The sequence below is a fragment of the Eleutherodactylus coqui genome, chromosome 1 (assembly GCF_035609145.1).
Source record: "Eleutherodactylus coqui strain aEleCoq1 chromosome 1, aEleCoq1.hap1, whole genome shotgun sequence".
In the NCBI taxonomy this organism is placed as follows: domain Eukaryota; kingdom Metazoa; phylum Chordata; class Amphibia; order Anura; family Eleutherodactylidae; genus Eleutherodactylus; species Eleutherodactylus coqui.
Window position 1 is genome coordinate 515,880,167 of NC_089837.1, and position 21,556 is coordinate 515,901,722.

The window sequence follows — 21,556 nt, forward strand, 5'->3', positions numbered from 1 at the left end:
ACGTGTGCCTTGTGTCTGGGTCAATCTATGGGATGCTGCACATGTATTAGAGATTTCAGTGGGAGAAGGACACAGAGCAAGAGAGCAGCGGCAGGAGGAGAGCATCATGCTGGCCACGTTATTTATCTCTGATTCATGGATTGTATATTGTGATTTCTTATGTTACTTTATATGATTTGGCATCCTAATATGCTGACTGTGTTATATAATTGCACCTCGTCTGACAATACACGTGTTTCTGTTTACCTAGCATGTACTTAGTAGAAAAAAGCAAAAATTTAAATGGAACAGGATCCCGGATCCAGGATGGAACATTAAGTACAAGTTGTTTGACTTTCTTCTGCAATCATTAATCTTTCTGACATTTATGTGGTTGAGAAAATTGTATATAAGCCATGTATACACTGCATTCTACAGTTTTCCTATCTCTGCCCGCTGGCTTGCTGTGTTCAAGTCATCAGCCATTGGCTTCATCACTACAGAAATGACACAATTTAGGATGATGACCATCTTGCTGTTTGTGTGCCTATCGCTCTGTTTCAAAGTTGCACAGTCTGAATTAAAGGTAAAATGAATTATATTTCAGATTGTATATTATTCACTGTATTTGCATTTATGTGGATACTTCAGGCTTCTATATCTGATGTCCCTCTATGTTAAGAACAGGGAAGCATTTCTAAATGGGCCAAATTCCTATAATTGTGTAGCTCTGAAACATTTCATTTGCTAATATGCTGTACCTAGTAAACATGTTTTGATGGTAGAAATTGTATATTGAAGCGATCTAGGTGAGAGGTAAGTGGCAATGCTGGAGTACATGAGAACTTCAGGGATGGCTCATTTTATTGCACTTCGATTTCTTTGCACAGTCTCTTGGACTTTGTGTCCATATGAGCACTTCCCTGGCATTGAAAGGGCACAATCACTGGTAAAGGAAAATTCTCTCATACAGGAACAGACTTTTACTGTAGGGTACAATGGCAGATGGAGGAGAGTGTACACTCAGTAGCAGTCCTGAAGAGATGTGAGGGATAGAAAATACTGGAGACAATGGGAAGATTAGGTAACATTGATAGGCTCACACATTACAGTTTTGAAGTGTATAGAAAAAAACATTGGTGTTAAGTAAATGAACCGAGAAGTGTCCATAAGGAAGTGTCTAAAATATCCAGCAATATGCCCTAAATTTATTATATAGCTTGCACCACCTTTTGCTCAATGTTGATGACTTTGTTGCATCTTTAAATATGTCTAGGAGGTGTGGGGTCACTTTGTACACCACCCAGCTATGGGAACAAAACCGAGGCAAAGTTTTCAAATATTGCATTGTTAAAGGGTTTGTCTGAGTTAAGGAAACCCCCAGTCAATGTATTCTCCATGTATTAAAATAACAAATCAGCAGTTTATCATCCATCTCCGCTCCCTGTTGATCCTCCGCCATCAGCTCCGGTCTCCCTGTAGCAACAGTTAGCACATCGAGCCCATCTACAAACAAGCTGTAGCAGCAAATGACAGCGTTCAGTGATCAAGGCTGATCATAGTCATTGGTTGCTGCAACAGGTATTCATTGACTGCTAAGGGATGTCACAGCTGCCTGTAAGCCTGGAGACGGCAGTACTTGTATCGGCTTTTTTCAGGTTGTGTTGGTTTTTTGGAACATTTTTACGGCATTAACACTGACAGATTTAGCTTCAGAGGGTAGCTGCTAACAGTAAACTAAATTTATAAAGTCCTTTGAGACCAACCATTATGCCTTTTTATTGAGGTCGCTAAGAGGGCTTTTCCTGATGCACCTTTTTATGGCACTGCATAAGACACCATAGCCAGGGGAGCGAGCACTGAACTGTCAGAAGACAGCCTGGCACTTGCTCTTAAGCCATTTGCACACAGCCAAGAATCGTGCTACATTTGTACATTGCAAAACACACAAATTTCGCATTAATATGAACACCACTCATTTGAATGGGGTCATACGCATGGACGATTTAAACCTGCATCATATTGCACTGCTATGCGATGCAGGAAAAAATAGTGGTGCACCCTATCTTCAGGCGTGCCCTTGCATCGTATCTCCCATTGTCTTTAATGGGGCTGGCGGCAGCATCACACCACATGCTAGGTGCATGCGATGTGATGCAAGGTTTCCCAATTGAAAGTAATGGGAGAAATGCCACGATCCTGCGGCTGAGAGTTGCGGTGGAGGAGCGCTACTTCCCCAAAGTGATACAAGGAGGTTTTGATATAAAAATGCCTCGCATCTGCAAGACATAGCATGTTGGCAAGTTTGATATCGGCCCGTGATTCACGGCCCGATATCACACTTGCCCATGTGAAGTTAGCCATACAGCATGGACCAGAAAAACCACCAATCCCCACTGTTTAACACTTGGCTGAAAGAGAGTCATACATCGGACCCTCGCGATCTGATCATTGGGATTCAGGTCTGTTAGTTTTGGTGGGCTAAGAGCCTCTGAATGAGTTTCATACAGCTTAATAATACACTGCTATAATGAAGTATAATAGTGTATTATCTGTATGATCAAACACAGTGAAATTCAAGTACATTAGTGAGCAAATGTAAAAAAATTGAAAAAAGGTAAAAAATACAAAAATTAAAAAAATAATAATGATAAAAAAAACTAAGTAAATATCCACCAAACAAAGAAAGAATGTTAGGGGTATTTGAATACATATGCTTTCATAAACATCACATTTATATAAGGTGGCAATTCTTTTTTTACAACTTCTTCACCCTTTATATATATATATTGAGTGAAGCGGTTAAGAAAAAATCCCCACCTCATATAAATTTGATGTTTATGAAATCATACGAGCCTGAAGAATGAATTTTGCATATTATTTATACTGTATACTGCATCATGTACACCATAAACAAATACATAAAAACATACTAGAATCCCGGAATTTCTTAATCTTGCTTCTAGAAAAAGTAAAAGAAAAAGTGACCAAAATGTTATACGTAGAGATGAGCGAACGCGTTCGTCCGAGCTTGCTATTCGTGCGAATATTAGGGTGTTCGGGATGTTCGTTATTCGTAACGAACACCATGCGGTGTTCTGGTAAATTAAACTTTCTTCCCTGAGACGTTAGCGCTTTTTTTTGGCCAATATAAAGACAGGGAAGGCATTACAACTTCCCCCTGCAACGTTTAAGCCCTATACCACCCCCCTGCTGTGAGTGGCTGGGGAGATAAGGTGTCACCCGAGTATTGAAATCTGCCCCTCCCGCTGCTCGCTATGGATGCATTCTATATGCGCTCAATGGGGCCAGCGGCAGCAGCGCTGACCCCATTGAGAACATATAGAAGACAAATCCTTCTTCTCTGGCACAGCTGTAACAGCTGTAGCAGAGAAGAACGATGTTTGCCCATTGAATTCAATGGAACCGGCAATACAGCCGACTCCACTGAATGCAATGGGCTGCCGGCGATCGCAGGATGAATGGTCGGAAAGGGGTTAAATATATAACCCCTTTCCTGCAATTCATCCAGAAATGTGTTACACTAAAAATATATACCGGCGTATAAGGCGACCGGGCGTATAAGACGACCCCCCAACTGTCACCTTATACGCCGGTAATACAGTGGAGCAAAGAATAAAAAGCATTACTTACGTTTTTAGATGATCTGCGGCGCTCCTGCAGGCTGTCACTCCCTCCTGGTCCACGGCAGACAAGCTTTCTCCACGAAAGACTTTAAATCCCTGCCTCCAGAAGCACATGTGCCTTCAGCCAATCACAGCCAATGACAATGATGTCATTGAATGGCTGTGATTGGCTGTGTTTCTGGAGGCGGGGATTTCAAGCCTTGAAATCCCCGCCTCCAGAAACACAGCCAATCACAGCCATTCAATGACATCATTGTCATTGGCTGTGATTGGCTGAAGGCACATGTGCTTCTGGAGGCAGGGATTTAAAGTCTTTCGTGGAGAAAGCTTGTCTGCCGTGGACCAGGAGGGAGTGACAGCCTGCAGGAGCGCCGCAGATCATCTAAAAACGTAAGTAATGCTTTTTATTCTTTGCTCCACTGTATTACCGGCGTATAAGGTGACAGTTGGGGGGTCGTCTTATACGCCCGGTCGCCTTATACGCCGGTATATATTTTTAGTGTAACACATTTCTGGATGAATTGCAGGAAAGGGGTTATATATTTAACCCCTTTCCGACCATTCATCCTGCGATCGCCGGCAGCCCATTGCATTCAGTGGAGTCGGCTGTATTGCCGCTCCATTGAATTCAATGGGCAAACATCGTTCTTCTCTGCTACAGCTGTTACAGCTGTGCCAGAGGAGGACGATCTTTATGCTGACAGTGGGGGGGGGGGGGCACTCTTGCCGCTATTGTGGCTTAATAGTGGGACCTGTGAACTTGAGATGCAGCCCACCATGTAGCCCCTCGCCTGCCCTATCCGTCACTGTGTCATTCCCATCACTTTCCTGAATTGCCCAGATTTTCACACATGAAAACCTTAGCGAGCATCGGCGAAATACAAAAATGTTCCGGTCGCCCATTGACTTCAATGGGGTTCGTTGTTCGAAACGAACCCTCGAGCATCACGGGAAGTTCGTTACGAATAACGAACACCCGAACATTTTGGTGTTCGCTCATCTCTAGTTATACGGTATGTTCCCAAAAATGGGATAAATGAAGACTAGATCTAAAAAAAATAAGCCCTTGTAGAGCTCCATCGATAAAAAAAAATGAAAGTGTTATGGCTCTTGGAATGCGACAACACTAAAACAAATCTCAAAAAAGAGAGGTTTGTGTAGTAAAATAGCAAAACTTAAAAAGCTGTATAAGCTCGGTATCAGCAACACTGGCCCCATTGAAAGCAATGGGAGAAACTCTGCAATCTTCTGCTGTGGCTGCAGTTTGTCAATGTCTTTTTTTGAATCGGGGTGCCCAGAACTGAACACAGTATTCCAGATGAGGTCTGACTAAGGCAGAATAGAGGGGGATAATGACCTCACGTGATCTAGACTCTGTTTCTCTTAATACTTCCCAGAATTACAACATGTCAAGCATGTCTCGGGCCGCTTGCCATACATCCAGCAGCCAAGGCCAAGAGAAATCTTCTATAAAAGGCTTCCTTCCAAGAGATTTAACCCCTTAACGACCAGCCCATAGTGTTTTTACACCCTGCTCAAGTGGGCTTTATTCTCTGAGGATGTAAAAACATGTGTCCTGCAGAGAATAAAGCCCCTCGGGCTCTGGACGTGACAGCTCCATGCTGTCAGTGCCCGCATGTAGCCGACAGCATGGAGCTGTCATCCCGGGCTGCAGGGACCCCCCCCCCCCATCCCGGCAATGCAATCGGTGCTATCCAATCGATAGCGCCGATCGCATAAAAGTTAAAAAAAGTTGAAAAAGTCCACCGCACTGCTCCCCGCTCTCCTGATGCCAGCGGCATTACGTCAGCCGCATGCGTAGAAGGCCCGGAGCAGCGGGAGATTTAAAATCTCCTGGCTCCTGTAAGTAGCAATGGATAACGGTGATCGCGGAAAAGTGAAAAAAAGTTTGTTCGGATCCATGAGGGGAGTTGAAAATACTCACCTTGGTCCTCCCCGATGTCCCAGGACCTGAAGTCCCTTTCTGCGCATGCGCGCCCGATGATTGACGTCGGGCGCGTGCACAGAGGGGCTCGAGCCCTGAGAAATTCAAAATCCCTCTGCTCCTGGCTGCCATGTGTAGCCAGGAGCAGAGCGATGTCACCCAGCATGTGATCACTGTTATCCAATGGATAACAGTGATCATGTAAAGTAAAAAAAAACTTTTAAAAAGTTAAAAAAGCTTACGTTTCATCTCCCCTCACGGTGAGCTGTTCCTGGTCACGTGTTCGCTGTTATCCAATAATGGTGGTCACGTAAAAGTTTAAAAAAAAAATTTAAGTTTCATCTCCCCTTACCGATGCGATCGGTGAGAGGAGATGAAACTTTTTACCAGAGGCCTCCGTATTTGAACCCCGATGCAATCCTCCTTCGCGAACCTTCCCGAATTCTGCACATGTGATTGCCTGCAAAAAGCCGGACACATGCGCAGGAGTCAGGGAGCCCAGGAAATTTAAAATCTCCTTGCTCTCAGTGATCAACTGTCGCCGAGAGCATGGAGCAGTGACAGGTGGCCTCTTTGAGCGGTCCCCGGTCATGTAATAAAAAAGTAGCACTCTAACATAGGTCGGTCTCACATGACCGGATAGGAATTAGATTCCGCATGCGTCTGATCCGCAGTAATACGTAGATCAATCGCATTGGATTACACAATTCTGCTCACATTAGCGGGTTGGAATTGTGTAATCCACTCGCAGAAAAGAGAATGCAGCAGGTTCTATTTTACCGCGGCTATCCGCAGCATAGAGCCTAACTATGTTGTATACGGGCTGTGGGTACCCGCATCATCGCTAAGCAACGGTGCGGGAAATACAAACCAAAAAAAAGGTGTACTGCGCATGACCGCCCGTGTAAGTATGCAGTTATGCGCAGTACATTACATGGCCGTACGCAGGGTCACAGCTGTGATCCGCTGCGGGCCTCCGCAAGTGGATTCCGCCTACGGCTGCGTGAGCCCGGCGTAATTCAGAATACATGTAAACATGTAAAATACATGTAAAATACATGTAACACGTATTTTACAAGAAGCCCCGGGAACGCTCGCCTTCATGCAGTTCCAGGAGCAGCTTGTTGAGCGCCTTCTGTGTGAGACCGCCGCACCTCCACAAGCTTACAAAGACTCATGGAACGCCACTTTTTACACCCCATACCCGCCACTGAGGTCAAAAAATGACCCCCAAAAAGCATGAGAGGAGGGGGGATACCCGGTTTTATGGCCCCACGGGCCCATTCCAACCAGCCTCCGCAATTAAGCCTGTCTTCGGAAATACTACACAGTTCACTTTATTACTTTTATCTAAGATTTGCGAACGCCGAAAAGGGTGCGGAGTGTGTGTGTGGGCGGGGGGGGGGGGGGGGGGGGGAGTGGGGGGGATTTTTAGGGAGTCAATTTTTATTCCGTACAAATAAGCAATGGGGCCTGGAATTTATTCAGTTGTGCCCTGAAATCCAACGGGTGTTCCCTCCTTTATAGTCCTTGCCATGGGTCCTGTAAGTAAATTAGGGCCACAATGGGTATGTTTCTCAACTCGGGACAAACGGGGGTATCCATTTGGGGGTGAATGTCTTCATTCCTATGTAGCCTGTACAAAAAAAACAGTTTTTAAATTTAAAAAATTGCCAAAAAAATTAAAAATCGTAACGTTTTTCTTCTGCTTTGCTTAAATACTGTGGGGTCAAAATACGCAGATAAGGGGTCTAGTTTTCAAAATGGGGTCATTTATAGTTTTGGCCGCTCAATGGCTCTATAAGTGGGCAATGGGGCCTGGAATTTATTCAGTTGTGCCCTGAAATCCAACGGGTATTCCTTTCATTGTAGGCCTAGCCATGTGTCCTGTAAGTTTATTAGGGCCACAATGGGTATGTTTCTGAAAACGGGACAAACAGGGGTATCCATTTTGGGGTGAAAGTCTTCATTTATACACGTGCTGTACAAAAAAACCTGTTTTTAAATTGACGCAATAGCCCAAAAAATGAAAATCGTAATTTTTTCTTACTGCTTTGCTTAGATCTATTCAAAAATTGTAGGGTAAAATACACAGTACACCCCTAGATAAATTCGTTAAGGGGTCTAGTTTTCAAAATGGGGTCATTTGTGGGTGTCTCTATGGTTTTGGGCGCACAAGAACTCTACAAGTGTGCTATGGGGCCTAAAAGGACTTCAAGCAAAATCTATGTTTTGAAAGACACTGACTACTCCTTTCATTTTGGGCGCCGTTGTGGACTCAGATATAACATTAGGGCCACAATGGGTATATTTCTGAACAATGTAGAAACAGGGGTATTCATTTTGGGGTGTAAATCCTTATTTTCACGTAAACTGTAAGAAAAAAATATGTCTTTAAAATGACAGATTTGCAAAAATATGAAATTTTACTTTACTGAAAAAAAAAACTGTGGGGTCAAAATACTCATGACTACACTAAGGGGTGTAGTTTTTAAAATGGGGTCATTTGTGGGGGTATCTATTATTCTGACATTCATGACCCTTTTCAATCTTGGCTTGGTGTAGGAAAACAAAGTGTTCCTCAAAATGCTAAAAAGTAATGTTACATTTGTATGTCTCCTAAATGGTTAAAAAAAACCCGAAAGTTTTTCCAATGTTCGCCCAAAATAAATGGGTGGAAATATATATCTTAGCAAACATTTCTATATTATGTTTGCACATATTTAAGATATTGCAGTTGGAAATGTGAAAAAATGACGATTTTTTCAAACTTTTCCCAATTTTGGCGCTTTTAATAAATAAACACAAATTCTATCGGTCTTTTTTTTCCGCCTAAATGAAGTACAACATGTGGCGAATAAACAATGTCAGAATCGCTTGGATATGCAAAACCTTTCTGGTGTTTTTCCATGTTAAAGTGACACATGTCAGATTTGCAAAATTTGGCCTGGTCATTAAGGCGCAAACAGGCTTGGTCACTAAGGGGTTAAGCAGCATATGGTAGATTTGACAACCCAGAATCTGGGAGATCTCCCCCATTTTCTGAAATTTTTAAGGATATTCTGGGTTGAAAACTAGGAATCGTCTTTACTTCCTCATGTGAAATAAATATGAAACCTTATAAACATGTTGACTAAATATTTATTTCCTCTTTTTACATTTAGTACATGTATAGTCCATGTAGGATTAGTGACGAATGTGACAGCAAGTGTTGCCACAGGGATGACCCGAACGGCGCTGGTATATGTATCCCATACTCCCCTCAGTCATGTTACGGCTCGGTGAGTACCTGTATCTGGTTGTTCTATTGCTTTCTCCTCTGCACACAATAGAATTCTTCCTTTACACAGGCCCTAAACTCTCAGATCCACATAATATTATTATGTTGATGCAGCTCTGACAATTTAACCCACGGCAGAACTCCAAGACTGAGCTCTAGAATTCTGCTGCAGATTTTATTGCACATTCTCATATGGATCTAACCTCAGTCATTGGACAAATCCATCTGCAGCCGTCTGATGTGGTTTCATCACCAAGAATTAACATTTTTCTTTTTACAGTGCAGACTTGAAAGTCTCTCAAAGAAAAATCTGAATTCTATGCCCTACAGACTAGATATGCAGAGGATTCAGCAGAATCCAAAAATGTTGCAGATTTCACCCCAAATATTGGTTCAGAATCTGTGCTCAATTCCGTGGAGAAATCCCACCATGTTAATGAAGCTTGGAGGCCCTCTGTCCGCCTCCTGACTGTCTGTTTAACATCTAGTTAAATTGCCCATAGAATGCAAATCCAGGAGCGTCTTATCTTATAACTAGAGATGAGCGAACGTACTCGGTAAGGGCGATTTCGCAATCGAGCACCGCGATTTTCGAGTACTTCACTACTCGGGTGAAAAGTACTCGGGTGCGCCGGGGGGCAGGGGGTGGCGCGGCGGAGCGGGGGGTAGCAGCGGGGAACAGGGGGGAGCCCTCTCTCTCTCCCTCTCCCCCCCACTCCCCTCTGCAACCCCCCGCTCACCCACAGCGCACCCGAGTACTTTTCACCCGAGTAGTGAAGTACTCAAACATCGCGGTGCTCGATTGCGAAATCGCCCTTACCGAGTACGTACGCTCATCTCTACTTATAACCTTACAGCTGTTCCTCCTTTATCCCTCCTGGAACTGTATGATAAATACACCCTCAGTGTGCTTGTACACATAGCAGTAGTACGGGTGCTCTTTATTGCAAATCGGGTTTTGATGCAGTTTTGGGAAGCTTGGCTTTTACAGATTAAAGACTATACCACATACAAGCAGATCATGAAGGGTATAATTTCTTAAGGAGAGCACCTAGAAGGAGAAATGATACCCTTCTGACCACATCTATACTGATGAGGGGCAGTCACTCCAAAACAGCTGTCTGTGTAGAGTTATTCTGGCTTTGGCTTACAATTCCAAGTAAGGCTTGTTTAAAAAGTCTGACATTGACTTGCAGAAATGCTGCAATCCAATAGGTAGCACTACAGAAGTGTTCTTCCGTCTTCCCATTCACATAGGGATCAAAAACTGCATTATAATACTAACACGATTCAAGGTAAAATTGTGTGGGAGATGAAGTGTCAGACAGGACATTCTTGGGGTCTGAACCTCCAGCCTCACGCTGCATCTCCCATCGCTGATTTTACTAATAATTCATTAAAAAAGAATGAAATCCATACAAACATTCTTGTGTCAGTGAATATACACTTCAATATAAGAATTCCTACTGCAGCCTAGAGAAGTAACTGCTGGATGTCAAGAATTCTCTTCTTCACCCCATTATCTGTCTTGGAGATGCTACTCCAGCCGCTGCTTTCACTTACTGACAGGTTAATGCCAAAACATGCCATGAAAAAGGCACACTTCTACTGCACCTCCACGCCTGCAGCACTGCCTCCTACACTGAGGACCTCTGCCTCACTCCTCATGATGAAGCAATGGTGTTTCTATGGGTTATGCCTGCAGGGGCGCCACTGATCTCCAAAGGGAAGGCAGGATTTATGTGCAGACAATGTCAGCAGGAAGTAACCATGTCCCTGGTTGCCTGACATACATCCATCAGCCGGCCGGGGTAGAGGAATATTTTTGTATAGGGTTCCCTTCCAAGAGACGTCAGTGACATACAGCTGATTTGACAACTATTCCAGTAATCAGGCCTCCCTTCTGCCTGGGAGTCTCCCGGATGTTACAGAAGAGTTGGCAAGTCTGTAACAGTCTTTACTTCCTCCTGTGATATAAATGTGACGCCTTATAAACAAATTCACTAAACATTTATTTCCTCTTTTTTACATCAAGCACATTGGAGAGCGATGTTATAACAGTAATGAATGTTATAGCTGGTGCTGCCACCAGTTGCCCTACGATGAGACCATTGCCATATGTGTGCCAAGATCAACAGAGCCTGTGAAATGTTTTGGCCCGGTGAGTACCTGCATCCAGCTATTGTCTGGTTTCTCCCCCCTGCATACAGTATAAGTTCTCATTCACAAGACCTTTACACTCAATGGCACACATTTACATCATGGAGATTCAGGGTTTGTATAGTGGGGAAAATGTGGGTGCCTGCTGATTCTAATAGCTGACACCTGCCCGCAACAGCGTTGATCAGCAGCACCGTTGTTCGAAACTATTAACTCTTTAAATTCTGCTGTCATTTCTGACAGAAGAATTTAAATGTCCAGATCAATGTTTCGGGGACCCACACTGCCCCCAGCGATACAATTTTGAGGTGCTGTGCAGTTACCATGGCAGCCGGGGACCTTCTGAAAGCCCCAGGGCTGCCATTGCACATTGCCCTTCAAGCCACACCACGGGCCATAGCGTTAAACTATTATTAAAGTTATTGAGAGGCACGCGCACCTCTTAGGTATGGAAAATAAACCTATGGACCTGACATTGACCATTTAATCCTTGTGGCTACTATTACTAGAAGGGGGCTACTGTTTATCACAGCCCCCTCCTTCAAAGTATGTAATGTGGCATCAGACAGAAATATAACAGCAGGTACACACCAGCTCCCTGCAGCAGGCAGAAACACAAAATTTTATATGGGGAATACTGATGTACGACCCCTCTCACACCGACCATACAATGGGGGGCTTCTTAGTATTATACCTATAGATAAGGCTTGTATAGGGGTCCAGTCACACAGATGCTTGCAGGAAGCTGCCTGGCTCTTTAATGCTGGGGGCCCAGGCAGTGGCATAGCAAGGTCAGGTGGTACACAGTGCAGAAAATTTCCCCTCTACCCCCTGCCCCAATTTTGAAATCATTAAAAGCAGGAAAGACAAGATACTTACAGTTGCAAGTCTAATTTTCTGGTTTATTTACTTAATAAATACTAAGCAGCATTTAAATTCCCTACGATGAGATTGTAGGGAGCCGTGCGGGTATCATGGCAGCTAGGAGCCTTCTGAAAGGCTTCAGGGCTGTCTTGACAGTATGCCTATCAAGCTATAATGGTGGGGTGGCCTCATAGACTGCCCGTCAGATTGCAGTATGATGTAATGCTATGGCATCGCACAAAAATTGCAAAGCCCCAACTTGCGATGCGTTTTTAACATTAGAAAGTCCCATTGACAATTACGTAAAAAAAAATGCAGCAAGATCGCGTGAAAAACGTGTAAGAAAAGCCAAGTGTGCAGGAGCCCTAATGTGGAGAAGCCCACAAGTAGAACAGTGACACTGATGTATACACCACTGCATGTGGCTGCAGCAAAAGCCATATTGTAGGACTACTTGGCTTAAAACCTACAGGAAATTAACAGACAAGGAGACTGCAATACAAGTCACAGATGCGATTGGTGTAACGTTGGAGTGTACAACAGATCCCAACAATGTATTGCTTAGTACATATAATATGTGAAATGTGATTGTACTCAACAGGAGAAACCAAGTAGTCTTGCAGATATAATACCATTAATGGCTAACAAAAATACACAATGTTATAGCGAGCTTTCAAACCTCTCAGGGTCCTTCCTCAGGCATAATGAAATCCCAAGAGGCGTGTGTGGATAGATGGATGGATAGGAGATAGATAGATAGATTGATAGATAGATAGATATGAGATAGATAGATAGATATGAGATAGATAGATAGATAGATATGAGATAGATAGATAGATAGATAGATAGATAGATAGATAGATAGATAGATAGATAGATATGAGAGAGATATGAGATAGATAGATATGAGAGAGATATGAGATAGATAGATATGAGATAGATATGAGATAGATAGATAGATATGAGAGAGATATGAGATAGATAGATATGAGATAGATATGAGATAGATAGATAGATATGAGATAGATAGATAGATAGATAGATAGATAGATAGATAGATAGATAGATAGATAGATATGAGAGAGATATGAGAGACATATGAGAGACATATGAGATAGATAGATAGATAGATAGATAGATAGATAGATAGATAGATAGATAGATAGATAGATAGATAGATATGAGATAGATAGATATGAGATAGATAGATATGAGATAGATAGATAGATAGATAGATATGAGATAGATAGATATGCGATACATAGATAGATATGAGATAGATAGATATGAGATAGATAGATAGATATGACAAGGCACAGAGATGGAAGTTATTAATTTGCACTTAAAATAAGAATACCCCAACAGGATGAGAAATAAATACATACTTAAAGATGTGAAGGTTTAATGGTCTCCAAATTAGGAGGTGATCAGGCCTGTGTGTTATATCTGCTATAGATTTCTCATACTTCCCAGTCACACATGCATCCTCTTGAAAAATGTAACCCTCTGTAGAAAGTGTCAAAAGTTGTTATAAATTTGTACTCCCAAATTCTTCTATGGCTTTGTGAATTGAAATTGCCTTTTAATATGGTGACTTTCGTGTGTTCTATGTTGTGTCTGTGACTAGAAAAATGCTTGAACAGAATGCACAACAAGCTATAGAGACAATTTGTAAATAAAGGTTTGCATATATGAATATACCAAGTCCAAACAGGAAATATATACAACTGTGAAAAAATAAATACCCATAACAGTATCAAACCATAAGCAGGTAAAAACACCCACCAATGGATCCAAGAAACATCTTGATGTGTGTTCCATGCGTTTTTATCGCTCTTCCCCATGCATGTGCTGCATCTACAGTGCCATTTTCTCATCACATGATGTTCTCCCACAATTCACCCCTTGAGAAAGGAAACAACATGCATTCTGGTGTTTTTCAGATACATTGTGGGTATTTTTCCAGTGCATATTTTGATATTTTTAGGATATAAAACAAATCGTCATCGCTCCTGTTGTAGATCCCTCGGTATAATGAATGTGTAAGGGCTCCCAAACACAATTTGCACAAAATATATTTATTTAAAAAATGACATAAAGTCCCAAAAGAGTATGCAACGCGTTTCGGTGTCCTAATTGACGCCCTTCTCAAGCATGATATACAGCACAACAATAGTCCTTTATATAATGTATATTGTGCTTACCTTGTGGAGCAGATGACAGCGCTGCATGGTGCTGAACGCCAATTGATCTTGGGCTGACGTCATCGACCAGCATCCGATCGCCTGACTTGCCGTCTTCTCAGCTGTACTGCGCATGTGACCACAGTAATGGAACGCAAGTTGCGTGTCACTCTAACAGCGCATGCATTCAAGGTCATCCATCTCCACAACCAAGCTATAGACTGCATGTTTTCTATGCGTACACACAATACAACATCGAGCAATATCTATTATCCTTATTTCTATCTGCAACTTGAAAAAGTTTGACAACAAATAGAATATATTATTCTGTATAATCAATAAATAGATAAATAAATACATGGTGTATCTACTCTATATAGTATTAATGTACTTACACATTCATTATATCGAGGGATCTACAACAGATGCGCAGAAGATTTGTTCTATATCCTTCATTCACTTTCCCCATTTGGTCATCCATTTTTGGGGTCCTTTCCTTCTACTGCTCTCCTATTCTTCTAGGATTGTTGAAGATCCACATTATTTATTACAAGCACGCCAGGACCATCGGTGCTAGCAGGATGCCCTCTATCTTTTATGGGCCCCGTTATGCACCAGGTTTGTTCAAGCTAAATATTTATCGTATCTATGTGTGGTTTCGCGAATTGCCTCTCTCTCTGTTGATATTTTTAGGGGTATTTCTATATTTTGAGAATTTTTTCACTGCTATATATATTCCCTTTCTGGACTTGTGGAAGCTATTTATATGTACTAAGCAATACTTTGTTGAGATCTGTTGCATACCATAACTTTACACCAATCAGATCTGTGCGTTTTCTTAACATTTCCTTGTCTATTGTTGTCATGTAGCTTTCATTTATGTTCTTAATATATTAATTATATGGTACATTAAAGTAACTCTCTGGGCTTGGAGAAAGAAAGATGGCCACACCAGCTTCTCTAACTGCCTGAAGCACACTGTGAATTAGCATGCATCATTAGTGTAAGACACTACACCATCTTTGATTAACCAGTGCTGGCCAGTCAGAGCAGCATGCAGTGGCTTAGACTACCAATATGGATCTTGCAGATTGTCTATCCGCAAGTTATAGAGAAGGTTCTGCCATCTTTGTTACTTGGGGCTCAAAGGGTCACTTTAAATAGTACCATGATAAAAATACAACTTATCTTGCAAAAAAAACAAGCCCTTATATGTCTATGATGATTGGAAAATAAAAAATAAAAAGTTATGGCTTGTGAAATGCGGGAACTAAAGACAAAAACAAAATAGATCTCCTGAACAGGGTCTATATCTGAAATCTGACTCTTCACTAAAAGGCTATGATTAGTTTTGAGCCATTATCGAAATATTGTGTTTGGAAGTGATCAATCCCATCTGCAAAAAAATATTGTGAATTAAGACTCCCCATTCCAACTTCCATTAAAATTAATGGGAGTAAAAATGTGGTTCTCTTTTTTTGTCCAGCAGAGGTGGTGGTGTTGGCGGTGGTCAGCACTGATGCCCTGCAGTGGTGAGGTCCTGGTGCACTGTTAGCGCATCCCTTCATCCGGCGGCCTCTGGTGAGCACAGCGGCGCTGGTCAAGTGGTGCAGCATTTGCGCTATGTGTAAAAATATCCTCAATGTGCAAATAAAATGCTCACATAGACCTGAATAGTCCCATTCACACCTTCATTTAGGGCTTCAGTCACAATTTTGTTTCTCTATTCTCTTTTTAGAGCAGAAATAAGCTTCCATTTTTTTCTCCTTTAATTTCTATGGGTTTTCAAAAAATGGAAAGCAAACTGACAGCTCTCTGATTGCTTCCTGTTGCAGCCTTTCTGAGGCCTGCACCTTGCTTGCAAGCCAGACCAGGTTTTGGGTGTGCCCTTCCTTCTCCTGGAGCTGAGGGGTGTGGTAGTGGCAGGAGTGATGCCATTCAGCACCTGGTGCTGACTAGCTCAACTCCTACTGAAAATGTGCTAGCATTGACCCCTGTGCTGGTCAATGCTTCAGTTGCCGCTGGACAGCGACGGAGGAACACATCCTGGCTGAAGCTCTTCATGCGAGCTTAGTGCTTTTCTGTTTTTGTTTGGTTTTCAGTTTCACCTTTCTTTTGTGCTAGGGCTCCCTGATAGGGACTTACCAGTGGCCCAGGCACGTGTGTGGGCTCGCACTTGTCAGAGCGATCGGTCCGCCGAGTAGGCAGGGACCACTCCCGGGTTAGGGGACTATAGGGAGAGAATTGCCCTAGTTTTGTTTCCTTTGCACAGTTGTGCCTTTTGTTTATGTTATTGAGGTTGCACGTCCAGAGGACGCAACACTTCCATTGCGGTAGGCTTCTGTTTTTTTGGGTTTTTTTCTACAGGAACAAGAAGTGCCGTCTGCAGCGCAATTTTTTCATTAAAAGTAAAAAGTGTAAATATAAGTAAATGGAAGTAAACGGAGCTTTCCTTTTGCTTTCCTCTTTTTCAAAAACACAGTGAAAAAGAGAAAAAAACAAAATGGAAATTATTTCCATTCTAAATTTCACTTACTGCTCCACAAATGAGAGAAACAGACATGTGACTGAAGCCCTAAACGCAGGTGTGAAATGGCCCTAACTGCACATCCAAAAATATTTGCCATTATTTTTGGACTTGTCAAAAGTTTTGATCTCTTGGGCTCTGAGCTTTGTGACACCTCTAGGACCGCTAGATGAAGCCAGCTAAAGTTCTGTCCCTGCTATCCAGCTGAAGATGGGCTCGATATCTAAACTATAGGTTCATCCTCAGCTGACAAGCAGTGCCAGCGCTTGGATGAGGGCTTCAGCTGCTTCATTCTAGCAATCAGTGGGGTCTCAGCATCCGCAGCCCCAGCAGTCAAAACTCATCACATGTCGCTAGGATATCAACAATTTTCAGAAAGCGCACTTCATTATGTGACATAAATGTGAAACCTTATAAATGAATTCACAAAACTTTCTTTCCTTTGTTTTATATTTAGAACCTTGGAGATTCATGTTATTCTAGTGATAATTGCTATAGTGGGTGTTGCTCCAGGAGAAATATTCGCAACGCAGTTGCCGAATGCGTACCAAAAGAAGAATCTTGTAAATGTTTTGGTTCGGTGAGTACCTGCTGCCAGCTGCTGTACTAGTTTCTCCTCCACACATACAGTATGAGGCCTCATTAACACGAGCTTTGAACTGTCATATTTTACAGTGTTTTTCTGTCATAGATTTGACAGCTTAAGGGTGCCTACTAGAGATGAGCGAGCATACTCGTCCGCGCTTGATGCTCATCCGAGTATTAGGGTGCTCGAGATGCTCGTTACTCGAGACGAGCACCACGCGGTACTCGTCTCGATTAAACGAGCACTGACCATTGAATTCAATGGAGCCGGCAATACAGCCGGCTCCATTGAAAGCAATGGCCTGCCGGCGAGCACGGGATGAATTGTCGGGAAGGGCTTAAATATATAAGCCCTTCCCTGCAATTCATCCAGAAATGTGTAAAAAATATATATATATATATATATATATATATATATATATATATATATATATATATATATACTCACCTTGTCCCGGCAGAACGATGTTAGTCCATTGAATTCAATGGAGCCGGCAATACAGCCGGCTCCATTAAAAGCAATGGGCTGCCGGCGATCGCGGGATGAATTGTCGGGAAGGGGTTAAATATATAAGCCCTTCCCTGCAATTCATCCAGAAATGTGTAAAAATAAAAAATATATATATACTCACCTGGTCCCGGCAGACGGAGTTCAGCGCGGCCAGCGGCAGTCCTCCTGAACTGCTCTGAACAGCTGTGAGTAGTATTCAGCAGCCGGGGATTTAAAATCCCCGCCTGCTGAATGAGCTGCCTCTAATTGGTCACAGCCTGACCAATCAGAGGCAGATTCCACTCACACACCCATTCATGAATTTATGAATGGGTGTGTGACTGCTGCCTCTGATTGGCTCAGCGGGACCAATCAGATGAGAGGCATAGGAACACTGGAGCTGTTCCTATGCAGCTCTTACCCCTTTTTAGGGTGGCTTCAGACAAATGTGTTTTTTGTGCGAGCATACACCCGCACAAAAACACAAGTCTATTAGTCCCAATGCATTCCCTATGGTGTGTGCACATGTCGGTGCTTTACAGGCTAGGACATGCGTGTGCTATAGTGAATGCACGCATTGTTTTCAATGGAGCTAGAGCTGCTGCCAGTGGCTCCATTGAAGACAATGGTCTGCTGGTACCCCTGCATTGTTTTTCAGGGAAGGGCTTTACATATAAGCCCTTCCTTGAAAAACAAAAATTTTAGTGTAAAATTTTTTTAAAAAAACGTACCTCTCTGCTGCTGCCGTGACCCCCACAGGAATAAAGAACACATCTGCCGCATGCGGCAGGTGTTTCCTTCATCCCCACTAGTAAAAAGAATTCCCTGCTGCTACATCTGCCACATCTTATGTGGCGACCATCTGAATTGCCCCTAAAGCTAGTCTCACATGGGCGATCGGCGTTTTGCATAGAGAAAATCACAACAAAATCACAGATTTTTGAGCATCAGCGATGCTTTTTCTTGAAAATAATCTCGCATCGCACGATTAAATCATGCAATTGTTTATCATGAAAGTCAAAAGGACTTTCAAATATTAAAAACGCATCATGCGAAAATTGCAAGCTCGTGCATTGCGATGCAATAAAAAGGAGGCTTCATAGTGAAACAAGGGAGCTTAAAAAAATTGCAGAAAGAATAGGGCATGCCGCCATTTTTTTCTCGCAACATCGCATCAGTGAAAATATCTCTAATGTGAAGGAAACCATTGGCTTCATAATCTGCTTTTTTACTCTCGCATCACACGAAAATCAAGATTTTATCGCCCGCGATAAAGGCAGCCTAATAGTCTTTTCTTCCTCATGTGAAGTAATAATTGTGGCCGATCTCAGGAATGAGAACAACGAGACAAACAAAGAGAACTATAATTCACAGAATATTTATTTCCTTTTTTACATTTAGGACGTTGGAGATTTCTGTTCTCTAAGTAAAATATGTAATAGTGGATGTTGCCAAAGAAGACTCTCATTGACCGGTGCTGATGAAAGTAGATGTGCACCAAAAGCAGCAGAGAATCAGTTCTGTGACCCTATAGTAAGTATCTGGAAGCGGCTGCTGTATTGATTTCTCCTTTAAGCAGCCTTCAAATGCAATAAAATCATGCAATGCAAGAGTAAGTGAAAACGCATCATTATGAAACCACTGATCTTCATTGGTTTCATTCCCATTTGTGATGTTTTCACACATGCTATGTTGCATGAAAAAAAAAATCACAGCATGTCCTATCGTTCTGTGATATCGCCCATTGTTAGTAATACGGCCGGTGGCAGCAGTGCTGACTACATCAAGCACAATGTAAGAACTCCGCGATCCTCTGCCACAGCTATGACAGCCCCGGCAAGGCGCTACTTCACCCCTGCAGTGATGCAAGGTTTTTTTCACAGTCTCACACCCATGGGATAACCATGAATGGCAATGACGATATCTGGCCCTAATTTATGGCCTGATGTCACCCTCGCCAGTATGAAGGAACCCTTAGGCCATATTCAAACTACTGTGAAAGTTGCGGCTGAGATTTTTGGGTGCAACTCGGTTCACATGGCACAAGGATACCATGTCCATCGTGTGTGTCATGTGCGGGACGCCACAGATTACATGTCCCATTCTTATGAGACATTTACACAAACATAGAACGTAGGGATTTTTCCAGACTCAGCCTATCAGTTCAAGTGAAAAAAATTACACATGTGAAATAACCATTCATATAAACGGGTTCATTTCCCCAGCAGATTGTCCATGTAAGTTATAGGTGACACATGTTCCAGGATACGGAGCAAACACCAGAGTACAGAAATATAAACTTTTATTGTAACAAGTAGCTATGAGGGGAAAATGGTTATGTAGGTGTAGATGATGAAAAAAATCCCATAATGGATATAGGTTTGATTCTGAATCCTAACTATCGCTAACTAATAGAACAAATAAGATTATTTCCATTCAATGATTTAACATAATAATGGTATATATATGAACAACACGTGTTAACTAGAGATGAGCGAGCCTACTCGGCCATGCCCCTTTTTTGCCTGAGCGCTGCGATTTTCGAGTACTTCTGTACTCTGGTGAAAAGGTTCGGGGGCGCCGTGGGTGAGTGGGGGGTTGCAGCGGGGAGTGGGGGGGGGGGGAGGGATCCCGCTGCTACCCCCCGCTCCGCCACGCCTCCCCCTGCCCCCCGGTGCCCCCCGAATCTTTTCACCCGAGTACAGAAGTACTCGAAAATCGCGGTGCTCGATCGAGTAGTTACTCGAAACGAGTATACTCGCTCATCTCTAGTGTTAACCCAACAATATGGGCTTAGCTCAAACAGTTTAAAGCAAACACAGCTCTGATAAGCCGCTTTCTGTCAGAAGATGGCGACAGAAAATAATTTTTAAAAATTAAATATCTTTGAAAAAAATAAAAATAGTACCACAAAAAAAAACTCCATAAATGTAATATCCTAGTAATCGTACTGTCCCATAGAATGAAATAATCATGTTATTTTTGTTTCAGTGTGTACACCATAGAAACAAGATGCACCCAAAGGCGGCAGAATTTAGTTTTTTTTTCCTCCATTTTACTCTTTCTTTATTTTAACTCAGAATTTAGAAAAAGTTTTTCAGTACATTATATGGTACATTAAATGGTACAATTGAAAAATACAACTCGTTCCGCAAAAACCAGCCCTCAGAGAGCTTTGTTAATGGATAAGTAAAAGAGTTATGATTTTTTTAAAGAGGGGAGGAAAAACCAAAAATGGAAATAAAAAAAAGGGCCGCGCCCTTAGAGGGTTGATTCAATATGTCTATTTGCACGTGCTTTTTTTTTCACAGACCAAAAAAAAAGAAAGAAAATGTGTCATGTCATATTCTGCTGTGATTCTTGGTCAAGAATCATCCGTTGAAATCAATGGAAGTGTTAAAAAAAATGCACTTCCATGATGTGAAAATATGTTTTGTTTTATATATGCACCTATTGAATTCAATCAGTTTTAAATAACATTAATTGGGCCACCTCTAATTTATTTTTAACCACGTGATAAGTGGATTGCAATCAGATGACACTTGTGTGTTGAAACCACAAAAACTGATGTAAAATGCACCTACATTCCCAGTATCAGGACCCCCGGCCTCACACTGCATCTCCCACTGCTAATTTTAATTGTTAGTAGCAGATGTGGCTTGGAGGCATAAGTGCCATCATTAACCTTATCATCTTTTTCTTCAGCCTACTGCTCGGCTCTACAGTTACTGCCCGTGTGAGAGTGGACTTAAATGTGCAAAGAGCGGGACCGGCCATAGAATCTGCAAGAAGCCAAACACAGAGAATTTTAGAGTTTAGAAAGTATCTGGCAGTATCTACACTGATCTACAGGAAGTTGTCTGTGCTATGGAAATAAAGCTTCTACAACTTCCTAA

The 21,556-nt window shown here is 42.3% G+C and overlaps 1 protein-coding gene across 1 annotated transcript; it reads left to right on the forward strand.

Moving 5' to 3' along the window:
• The first annotated feature begins 407 nt into the window (after positions 1–407).
• Positions 408–21,556, forward strand: LOC136614637 (leucine-rich colipase-like protein 1). Its single transcript, XM_066594124.1, has 6 exons — positions 408–565; positions 8,736–8,852; positions 10,887–11,012; positions 17,043–17,165; positions 19,062–19,193; positions 21,366–21,556. The coding sequence occupies exons 1-6, from the start codon at positions 485–487 to the stop codon at positions 21,477–21,479; spliced, it is 693 nt and encodes a 230-aa protein (XP_066450221.1). The 5' UTR covers positions 408–484; the 3' UTR covers positions 21,480–21,556.